Source organism: Drosophila subpulchrella, unplaced genomic scaffold (genome assembly GCF_014743375.2).
Source record: "Drosophila subpulchrella strain 33 F10 #4 breed RU33 unplaced genomic scaffold, RU_Dsub_v1.1 Primary Assembly Seq354, whole genome shotgun sequence".
Lineage (NCBI taxonomy): Eukaryota > Metazoa > Arthropoda > Insecta > Diptera > Drosophilidae > Drosophila > Drosophila subpulchrella.
The window spans coordinates 3,777,629-3,789,269 of NW_023665577.1; the positions used below are offsets into that span (position 1 = coordinate 3,777,629).

The 11,641-nt window shown below is 42.3% G+C and overlaps 1 protein-coding gene across 1 annotated transcript; it reads left to right on the plus strand.

The window, feature by feature from the left end:
* The first annotated feature begins 3,690 nt into the window (after window positions 1-3,690).
* Window positions 3,691-11,442, plus strand: LOC119561024 (mucin-17). Its single transcript, XM_037874849.1, has 3 exons — window positions 3,691-4,522; window positions 9,587-10,320; window positions 10,414-11,442. The coding sequence occupies exons 1-3, from the start codon at window positions 3,835-3,837 to the stop codon at window positions 11,011-11,013; spliced, it is 2,022 nt and encodes a 673-aa protein (XP_037730777.1). The 5' UTR covers window positions 3,691-3,834; the 3' UTR covers window positions 11,014-11,442.
* Window positions 11,443-11,641: the final 199 nt, after the last annotated feature.

The following is an 11,641-nucleotide window of genomic DNA, read 5'->3' on the forward strand; positions in this document are numbered from 1 at the left end:
CGGTCGTCTTCGATCTCGTGCCATTCGGTGCTCGGTGCCAGACTAGCATTTGAAAGTCACCGTGTGCGTGCCTTTTGGGGGAAAATTCCACGAATTTTGCACACCTATGTGGGCTGGCAATTAGGCTCCACAGCTTTTGGTGGCTAAAATCAGACGTGGCCTAACAACGAAAACCCCCGCCAAGTACTTGGTCTGCATATCAGGCCCATTACAAATATCACATGATGACAGTTTTTGCCAACTGCTGAAGCTCATTTTGCGCTTTGGTGATTTCTGTTTTTCAGCGTGACTCATGGATTTCTTTAATTATCAGCAAAGTTTAGTACGTAGGTCTGTGGGCAGATGGAAGCTCTTCGGTTCTGAGAATTCCAAAAGCTTTTATCTGAGTGCACAACTGAAAAGAGGTGACTAATACTAAAAGAAAAAAGCTCTCCTGCTTAAATGTGTGGGAATGAGCTTTTAAAAAAGAGAGAACGACTATACACAAATTTCCCTCGTTTAAATCTCAACGATTTTTGCATTTTCGTGGGGTTCACAGTCTGTCTTTACAAACGGGCAATCAAGTCTCAAAACTGAAAGAAATGGGGGTTGAATTTCTATGCACAATCAACCAAATCACCCCTTTGCACCATGTATTGTTGTTTTATATGTACATTATAGGTTCAGCATTCCAATGCACTACTATTTTCAGGAGCTATAACTCTAGATCAAGTCTAAAGTCTAAATAAAATCTGACTTTTAATAAGGTCAAGTTAAATACATCTCAAATTATAGGCATTCGAGGTAAACAGGTCTCATTTTTTATCAGGAAAAGATGTTTAGGGAAGGTAGAGTTTATATCAAGATACTCTGTTATTCAAGGAAAGTAGTTTGATTTGTATAGATTTATAAGTATGGCAATTTGATTTTGACATAGAGAATATGGCAAGTTTACAGATTTAAAATCACATTTATCTTTATATTAGACCCGATATTGTGATAGGTCAGTGGACAATGGCATTGCGGACACCGAGTTTCTGTCACCCAAACAAACGATGACTCATAGCAAAAATGCTCCCCACACAATATTTCCTCAAAAAATAGCCTTGCACTCACTAATGAATACTTGTATAGCCGTCTAGTCGTACATCGATCTACTTGGCAATGTTTTGTTTAAGAAAAAACACCGGCCGGCTGTGCCAAAGGCCCCCAACTTGTAGCTCATATATGCGAGGGAAATTTCTTATGACCTAAGCAGGCCATCTGGCACTGAGGGAAATTTAGCTCTCTCTCGCTCCCGCACGGACGTATCTCTCAGTACGTGTATCTGAAAGTGAGTAAACACAAAGCTCTGCCCGACACCGATAAGCAGAAAGTATCTGGCTATGGCAAACAGGTTTCTGGGTGCTTTTTGAATTTCACAACGAATGAAATTCACTGTGGCAGGCAAAACGAACAGTTTCGATTCTGTTCGCCGCTAGCAGCTTGTCGTCGTCGCATCGTATATTTCAAAACGTAGTGAATACTCCAAGCAGTCGGTTGACTCACGCAGATCCAAAGTGAATAGTTCTGAGTACACAGCAAACAGTGAAGCCATATAGATATACATTCAACCAAGTTCCTGTAGCAAGGAATAGCAAAAACCCAGTGCAAAGACTTGGCATTCGTTGTTGTTCATCGCGGAACAACAACCGTGGACATTTGTCGGTACTCCAAGAGTAATCTTCCTGATCCGAGCAACGGCCGGACTTGAAACAATAACCAAGTGGTGGTGCCTGGAACCACCCAACCTATTGCGCAGCAGAAAAGACAAGTGAATCGCGGTCGGGTTTCCAAAAAACCAGACCACCGCGCTTGAAGACACATTCACCGCATTTATGTAAGTAGTGCAAATCAATCTTCACATTCCATATGCTTAGGCATGTACTATGAACTATATAGTATAGAGAGCTTTTTGTTGTTTTTAACTCGAACGTCGCCATATTGAATCAATTAAGTGCAGTGCAGTGCTGACGTCACCTGCCCTCGAACAAACGCAGATACAGATACAGATACAGATATAGATACAATCGAAATGTACAATAGCAGGGGATTTTTCTTCGAAATTTTTAATGGTATGGCGCTATGACATTTATATTCGTGTGTAATTAGCGAAAGCTCGCGTGTGCTTTTCGGGGAAATTTTTCCACTGGCCGAGGTAATTGCTTTCTGGTGTTGTTTTTACCGGCCGCACGATTTCTGATATCTGAACGCGATAATAATGTAGCGACACGAACGTGTGCCTTAATTATCTGAGTGACAATTAGAGGGCGAACGGGATGGGGGGTTGTCAACCGCTGATTAGACCCCCACTCCCCGATACACCCATCTGGTGGAACGAAGACCTGTTGCCCATGGGTCCGCCATATTGTTGTTTTTGCCTTTTGCGGGCCTGTTGTGAAATTCAGAAAAAGCTTTTCGCAGCCCCGAATAATAGGCGTGTTTGCTATAAGAATCTTATCTGCTGTTTGATACGTAGCCCTATCGAATGAGGAACCATTTGGGTATTAGAAAAACAAAATTATCTATAATTGCAACTGAAGAGTACTTTAGAAAATCCTCTTGCTCTTATCATATTGATCAACTTGCTTGTGGGGCCTATAAGTAATGTGCCTTCTCCATTTCTTTGCTTACAGCTTAAGGGGAACTTGTGTCGACGACTCTTTTAGAGCTTGTTTAGAGGGACCCTAACAATTTCATTGTTTCTTTCTAACGGTCAATTAAAAGTGAGTATCCTACATCCTTGTTGTCTCATATTATTAAGCCATGCCTCATGATTGCCCGACTTTCTTGGTCCTTGCACCGTTAGTTTGTAAGAATGTTTTATGAAAAAAGACAAAATACCAAAGAAAAATATATGAAAAAAGGAGAAATTCCATTTAAAAAAGGAGCAATTCCAATCAAAAGAGGAGTAATTCCCAACAAAAAAGGAGAAATTCCATACAAAAAAGGAGTAATTCCAAACAAAAAAGGACTAAGTCCAAACAAAAAAGGAGCAATCCATGTACAAAATAACCAACAAAAGTAAAAGATTTTTAAAATACACAGAAAGAAAATGGGAAAAAAATATGGAAAAAATAAAAGCATATGAAAAAAGGAAAGCAAACTAACCAAACAAGGAAAACACTCACATAACCCACCCATCTCGACACAAAGCATCAAACATCCAAGCTGTTGAAAGTCGCCAAACATGATGGTCTAACCAGAGCTCGGTGGCCAGGCATATCGTCCTTGATACACCTGCCACCACCACTTGTACATTTGCTAACCCACCCAAGCCACAAGATATTTTGAGGCGCGAACCCCCCAAAAAGGATCGCGCTTCTGCCCGTCCTCGATCTGTGTAATAACGAAATCTTTTTTCTTTTGTCTATTTTCTTTCACATAAAAATCGAAAACAAATATTACGAACACTCTTAACTGCGCTTGCTCCACTCATCGCCATATCCCGTTCGAATCGATAAATATTATACAAAAACGTATAAACATTGAAATCCTGTCGAAACGAAACCGATTGAAAACGAACCGTACACCGCTCACCTTAAATTGCCAACGATCGAATCGAATTGAATTGAATTGAAATGGAAAAAACAGCCACGTTCAAAATGGCATTCTCCGTCGAAGCCCAAACCAGCCAAGCCAGGCCCAAGAGCGAATCCAACCACAGCATCCCAGTCAACCACGAGCAGAGCAACATCCACCACATCCCCAAGAGCAACACCAAGAGCCACCCAGCACATAGTACTGCCGGCGAGACCAACAAACAGTGCAACAGCAACGAGGAGGGCTACCGAAAATCCCCGAGATATAATATTGATGATCCAGGAGCCAGCACGAGTACAGGCGGCACCCAGTTACGAGGCGACAACCCGGGAGGACAACAACGCAACATCCCAGGATCCAGCGGCTGGCGCGACAAACTCGTGGCCCAATTGCTCCTGCTCTCAGAGGAGAACGAGGCCAACGGAGCCTATGAGGGATTCGCCTACGTCGACGGTCACCACAATACCGATCGTGATAGACAGCAAGCCAAATCCCAGAATTCTGCTGATCAGAGTGCCCACAAGCAGCAGCAACAACAGCAACAGCAATCGCAGCGGGACAGAGCACAGAACGCCTCGAACTCGCATCATCAGAATACCCTTTTTACCAGGGTCGGTACCAACGCGTCCGCCAGCCAACCAGGCCGCGCCTGCCACCAGTCCCTTAGTAAATCCGACAGATTCGGCGAGGAGGTCCCGTATCTCAGCGTGCCCCACGACCACTGGGACACCAATATCCCGATCGCAACCAGAAACGGTGGCAGGTTCACCGACTACGACTACGGCAATGGTGAACAACCAAACGGTCCCGGTTTCGTCGAGCGCGCCTCAGACACAGACCCTGGCAGCCATGGCTGGCATCCAGTTGACAGGTGCGGACGAGCCGCCATCTCGCCGGGATATGAGTGGAGCAATGCCTACTGCCACAGTTGAAGAGATAGACGTTCCGGTGTTCATTGATGGTGAGTACTGTGTTTTGTGTGTGTGTTGCCTGTGTACCCAGCACTCTCTCATTACTGTTGCTTTGAAAAACAAAAAAAAACTGCAAAAAAGCTAACAAATTCACAATCAGTTGGAGAAAGAGTCAGATAGCAGGCATCGAGCACGGGCCGCGATCCCAAGGATCCGGCTCTGTCGCTCTGCCAAGGACGTCGAGGTACAGTCACCACGTAGCGGACGAAGGCGAAGATCACAGTGCAATGACCCATTGAAGAAACGAGTGAAAGATTGAGGGGGACTGGGGGCCGAGAGGCGCCCCCACTCCGCCCCTGTTCTCGGTAAATGGCAACGTAATTACTCGTACGATCTATATCTCCTGGATATTCGATCTATGTACTTCCATTTATCGGTCACTTCTTTCAGCATATGTTTCCAACACTTTCGTAATCCCCATAAGAGTTTATGCTCAGTTTTATTTTTCCCCACTAATTTGTTTCCAATGTAAAAGTTATATCTTTCTCCAACATTCGCCAAGTTATATTTTTCTTATCTCTCGCAATGCAAAAACTTCCTCAAGTAGGTTGTTTAGAAATCAAAACAGTTTAGTTTTCCTCAATATTCTGAACCAGATCCAACATCTCATTATAATCAAGCTCTAACAAATCCGAACAATATATAGTTAATAAATTATGGGCTCCTAAACTTCAAAATGTGGCTCATTAATTTCAGTTCCTTTGATATCAAACTGTGCAAAAATTATATTTTCCTTTATGTAAAGCAACAGCTTACTGCAGAAATCAAAAATCAAATTTATCCTGACTTTTCTAAGTAAACGAATGAGTCAAAGTTTTTAGCTGTCCAAAAGTGCTGTGACTTTTTGGTTGAATAAGCCATTACCAACTCTTTCAAAGTGTCTTCAGTCGCGAAATTTTCTGTTGGCTTCTACAAACTTAATTTATTTTGTACTTAATTTTCACGAATTTCATTTATTTCTCCAAGAGGGTGTTCAAATTCTATAATTTTTTAACTGATGGGGCTAGAAGTGCATTTCTAACTTGCAGAGGGTACAATGATTTCAGTCAGAAGTTTGCATCGCAGTGATGGAGATAATGTATATATATTCTTGATCAGCATCACTAGACAAGTCGATCTAGCCACGTCCGTCTGTTCGTCTGTTTCTACGCAAACTAGTATCTCAGTTTTAGAGCTATCGGGCTGAAACTTTCCCAAAAGTCTTAATTATATCCTTGGTGTTTTTTTAACATATAACTTCCTACGCTTGGAAATAACATGTTTTTATTAATTCTGAATTTGGAATTTAATTTAATCAAAATAGAACGACTTTTTCATATAGCGGCCATAGGATCGATCGGAAAATTGGTGGGAAATTAATATGAAACCAATTATAGCTTCGGTGTTTTTTGACATATTATCTTATGCTATTGGGAATAAAATTTTTGGTGTTTTTAAGAATTTCGGATTAAATTAGATTTTATAATTATAACTGCAAGGGTATAAAAACTTCGGCCGAAGTTAACTTCCTTTCTTGTTTCTAATCAAGTAAATCTAAATTATTCTATTCATGTATACCATGTTGAATATTCAATTCGGACGAAACATACATATGTATATTGGCAAATTAATTTGGCTTTGATAGAATCACTTACCAATTCCCCTATTTTGGCATAGTGACGTCGGATTCCAACATGCACTTCTTATATTTTTATTTATTTCACTTCTTCAAATATTTTATTTTTCACTTTTTTAGATTTCAAGTTATTCTGCTTAGCAACAATGTACTGTCAAACAGAGCGGTTTCGTTTTTGATTTCCTTTGTTACAAGTTCTTATCGTTAAAGTTGATGCTACGCGCTCGGTGACTCGAGTGAATCATTATAATGGAACCATCTCCTTCTAATTGCGCAGTTTAAAATCCGTTTCGGGTGTCTACATGTCAGCACCCGTAGAGTGCGAATGAAGCGCTAAGCTACAAGAAAGCAACTAAAAAGTGTGTATCTGTGTAAAGAAACCAACTGCAAAACAAGTCGCTAATATGTGTTTTTGCATGTAAAACTGTGTAGGGCATCGGATTCCATTGTCCAATCAGAATCAGAGTTAATGTCGTACCACCAATTATTTTGTTATATGCACACAGATACAATTGTTACCCCCCACAAGTGCATTGTGTTGGTGACCGATGAGTTGTCCGATTTATATTTGGGTTCTTAGAAAAAAGAGCGGAATAGTTGTTTTTGCGCTTGCTTCTTGCGTATATATTTATTCAAGGTTATTATATCTTCATATTCACCCAAACCCAAAGTATCCGTATGAATGTACATATATTATAAAACTTGTGATAATCGGTTAGATTTTTGCCCTGCTGAGTGATCGTCATTAGAATCAGACGTTTTTTGGCCGTTAATTTCATAATCAGGGGTGTTACAGAAATATTTTGAAACGAAATTCTACGGAGATGTACGCTTCAATAAAAGTTTCTCCCGAATTTAGCCCAAAGAGAATTCTGTGACACCCCTGGTTATGGATTTTTCATACTCAAAATAATCGCAGCAATGTCGCAGACTAGAAATGTTTGGCAATTAGGCCAAAATATGTACGTACATAAGTACATATTGTTTTTGAATTAAACAAAGGGAATTTGTGACGTCAGAATCGAGAGAGTGCAACAGCTGATTCATGACCCAAATTCTCACCGCACGTGTTTCTAGCCGGCGAATGCAACAATTTGTCTATTTACTCACACATCGATACATATAGACGAAGTTCTTACGATATTTAAAGAGGTTTAATTGCAAATTATAACTTTTTATTTTATTTTCCCTATTAATTAGTGGCCAGTTTCATTCTTATTAGATTAATTTTATATTTATTGTGAAATTCAATAAGAATGATCTGCGAAAATTGAGAGAGGGAGAGGATTGTTTGCAGCGAACACGGACACCTGCTTCCTGTGGGTGTAGGTGTGCTCCCCAGACTCTCTCGCTCCAGTTTCCGCTCCCTATCTCTCTCTCACTTCCTCGTATTGCCTGTCACACGAACAGCGCGCGTCGCTCTGAGGGAAAGAGATAGGTTACTTGCCGACCGGCAGAGAGAATGTAGCCCCACACATAGAAAACTCGGCTCAGCCGCTCTCTTTCTCTTTTGTGTTTGTGTGTGTGTGGTTTTTGGCAAAATGCATTGCGTATACGCAATGTTTCGGCGAAAAGGGTTTTTATTCATTTTTTTTTATTCAGAGTAAGGGTTTTAGCCTTGATTAATTGTTTTTTTTTTAGTTTCGCCGGTTTTTTTAAGCGAAAAATTGCGTATTTTTGTCACTTTGGTGAAATTTACCGATCTCTTTTTGCACTTTTCATTTGACACATGCAGTTTTTATTTGACAAACGCACTTCCATAAATGGTAATAATTTATATTCGCGAACCTTCTTCGCTCTGGTGAAATTCGAGTGGCAATTGTATTAGTGCATTCGAACAGTTAACTCGGTTTCGTGGGCCTATGCCGGTCAAAAATCTATGTAATTGGCAGAAGAACACTTCGTTCGGAAGAAACGCCGACGCCGACGCCGGCAGAGCGAGCCAGTGTCCTCTCTCTCGAACCCTTGCCGTAAACTCGCTGGGGGTGCGAGCGAGACGTATAGTTAGACTTGCTGCGCAGCTGTTCGTGTGTTGTGTTGGTAGCACTTGCGCAGTGTCTCTCCCTCTCCCTCTCCCGCTCAGCAGAGCCGATATTGAGGGTCTTGAGATACAATTTGACACCGAACCTCACAGTTTGTTTTCAATCGTTGCACCGGCCAGTTCATCTTTTGATCTGCGGATAAATCTCAGCGCACACATCACTTCTGGCGGCATTTAAAGGCAGAACTAAAGGTGAATATTAAGACTTTAAGAAATAACCAATTTGAGTTTTTCTTTTTATTCATTGGATTAGAAAATAGTTTCCACTTGCGGGCCATCGCCTCATAACTAACCCATGTTTTTGTTTTCTTTTCGCATTTCTCACTTTTAGATTTACATATATTTTATTTTGTCAGAATTTATGTTTTTGCTCTCGATAGAAATGTGTGTTTGTTCGAAGTCAGCCCCTAACTTGGCCGACGCACACGCACACAAGTGCAAGGGAGGCAAGCAGGAACGATCGTGTTCGGTTTTCGTGTGGTTGTTGTCAGCCGTGTTGTCGCAGTCAAATGCGTCAGTGTATGGGGAAGCCGGCCGAGGTGGTTTTCTACGATTGTGTGCGTGCGAGGGGAAGAAAAAATCTCTGGCGGAATGTTGACCAAAGTCGAGCGTTCGACTTTTCCGATTGGCAAAAAAAAAAGTAATACAACTATTATTTAAAAATATTTAGATAGATAGATGTTTGTGGGAAAACTAACCAACCAAAATGCATACAAACATATGTATTTTAATGTTTGTTTATTTTTTTAATGTTTGCTTGGCACATTTACATTGTTTTTACTTGTAGCACATTTATTGCACTTATTTATTAATTATTTTTTTATTTTTAAATGCTTTTATATTTGTATTTTTTCGGGAAAAACAAGCCCTTTTTTGTTTTGCCATTCCCTTTTGTTCTAGCAGTTCGTTTCATTTCCATCGTCTCACTCTCTTCGTTTTCCTTGGCTAATTTCACAATAAACAGAGAGAGCGCGCGAGCGATATATGTATGTAGCCTGTGAATCATTCTGTATTGTACATGTAGAATGTAAAGTTCGAGTGAAATAACACAGTGGCGCCGCCATTGCGTAGTACAGCGGGAGAAATTGGAAACTCTTAGCATGGACACTTTGTAGATTCAATATGGCGTCGATAATTATCTACATGTAGATGGTGTAGTTACTTACTTGACTTATTAGAAAAATAATAACAAAAAATCAGTTAGAGGATTCATTTTATAGTGTTGCTTAAATACTTTAATGTTTTTAAATTGCACTTGTTCTTTAAACAACTTGATTGGACATATTGTTCTAACAATCTACTGATACGTCATTCGAAATTGGGTACACCTAGCATTTAGCACGATCTGCCCACATATTGTAAAAGCCCGTTACTAATAATGTACATTATTTTCCCCAGAATACCTGCAAGATATAGAAGCAACGTCCTCGACGTGCAGCAGCGAAAACGGAAAGGAGATTTTTACTGAGACGGATATTCTTGACTTTGATATAAACATGTTTGCCGAGGATAACATTGAGCCTGAGGGCAAGATTATGGATCTCTTCAGCCCGACGAGGGGAGAGATGAACAACGACAACCTAGACATCAACTTTCTGCAAATGGATGACCTGCCTCTGGCCAACGAGGAGGAGACCCTGGACATGACACCGATGTGTGGCATCGACATCAACCAGCAGCAGGACCTGGACCTCATCAGCATATTCCCCAGTTCTCAGCCGCAATCGATGCTCACCGGCTCGCAGGACCCATATCTGTTCTCCTACTCGCAGGCCACATCCACATCCAGCACCACCAAATACATCACCGAGGAGCCCCTCATCGCCGACATGGTCAGCTGCGACACCATCAGTCTCTTTGGCTGCAGCCAGGAGTCGCTCGGCTTCGGCCCTGAGGAGGACGTCAAGCCCAGCGGCAGCTTTGCCAGCAGTGGCGGCGACGTCGCCGTGGCCATCCCAACGCCCATCCAGCTCCCCATCATCTCCACGCTCAAGCGCTCGGCCCCGGCCCCCGTGGTTGAGACGCAGCCCCTCAAGCGCAGCAAACTGGCGCTCCAGATCAACACCCACCCCGCGCCAGCGTCCAGCCCGAGCACGCCCGAAATCATCGAACATCTCCTGAATTTCGATAGGGTAAGTATCTGCAAAAAGCGGATAAGTTATGGGACTTCTTCCCCTAGCCAATACCAAGCAGTTTCTAACCCATGTTTCTTCTCCAATTTCCAGCTCGAGGCCACTAACACCAGTACCAGCAACACCAACACCTCCATCAGCACCATCGTCATCACCCGAGAAGATATCGTTGAGGATCTACGCAGTGCCGAAGAGGAGACCACCATCGACTTCTCGCCGCCAAATACCCCGCACAGCAACTACTCAGCCAGCTCCAGCTGTGCGGCGCCCACCTGCCAGACAGGATTCGGTGGCTTCCTCACTGCTCCAGCCTCGCCCGCCTACTCTGTGGCCAGCACCTCCCTGTTCAGTCCATCGCCCGCCGGCGGCACCAACGGCAAGCGGAAGCGCGGACGTCCTGCCAAGGACCATGCCGACGGACCCGATCCCAATCTCCTGTCCCGCATGAACGGCGAGGAGCGGAAGGCCTACGAGGACCGACTCAAGAACAACGAGGCTAGTCGTGTCTCGCGCCGGAAGACCAAGAAGCGCGAGGAGGAGGAGAAGAGCGCCGAGGACGAGCTGGTGGCCGAGAATCTGCGCCTGCGCGCCTTGGCCGACGACGTGGCAAGTCTGGAGCGCAAGTACAAGAAGTACCTGATGGATCGCCAAAGGAAGAACAGCACCTACAACGTCAAGCAGGAGCAGCACTGAGATTCTCGTAGCCATAGATACAGATAGACCAACTATCGTGACCTTAAGATTGTCGCATATTGCGGAGCATAGCCATAGTCCGAGCACCCCTCGACGTCATCCATTTGTTAAGTTACTTAAGTTGTCGTTGAAGAAGTCGAGAAGCAGAAATCAAATTTCCATCTGGGCATCAGTTTCCCACGAAATGATGTAAAACCTAAAACATTTTAGCCACTTATTAGGCATAGAGAGGGCGCCCCTTGAGCGCGAGACGTGTTTAATTGTACTCTATTTTTATTAAGTTTTGAAAAAACTACAATTTTTGTATCCACGTATATGTTTTATTCGTCATAAGAGTAATCAGAAAAACAAGAAAATGTCAAAAAAAAAAATAATGATTACGATTTCGTATGTTTTAACCCATTGATGAACAAGAAAAAGTTACAAAAATGTCAACAAAAAAATATGCTATTGTTAAGAACAATTGAAATGTATATTTTACCAGATATCAACGTATATAACCGTAATCGTTTGAATAAAGAGCATGTTTCAACAAACATGACAAAATCAAAAAGCTATGTGTTTTTATTTGGTATCTTCAGGGTTTTCAGAAATTAATCAGATGACAGACGATTATTTGAACCAGATT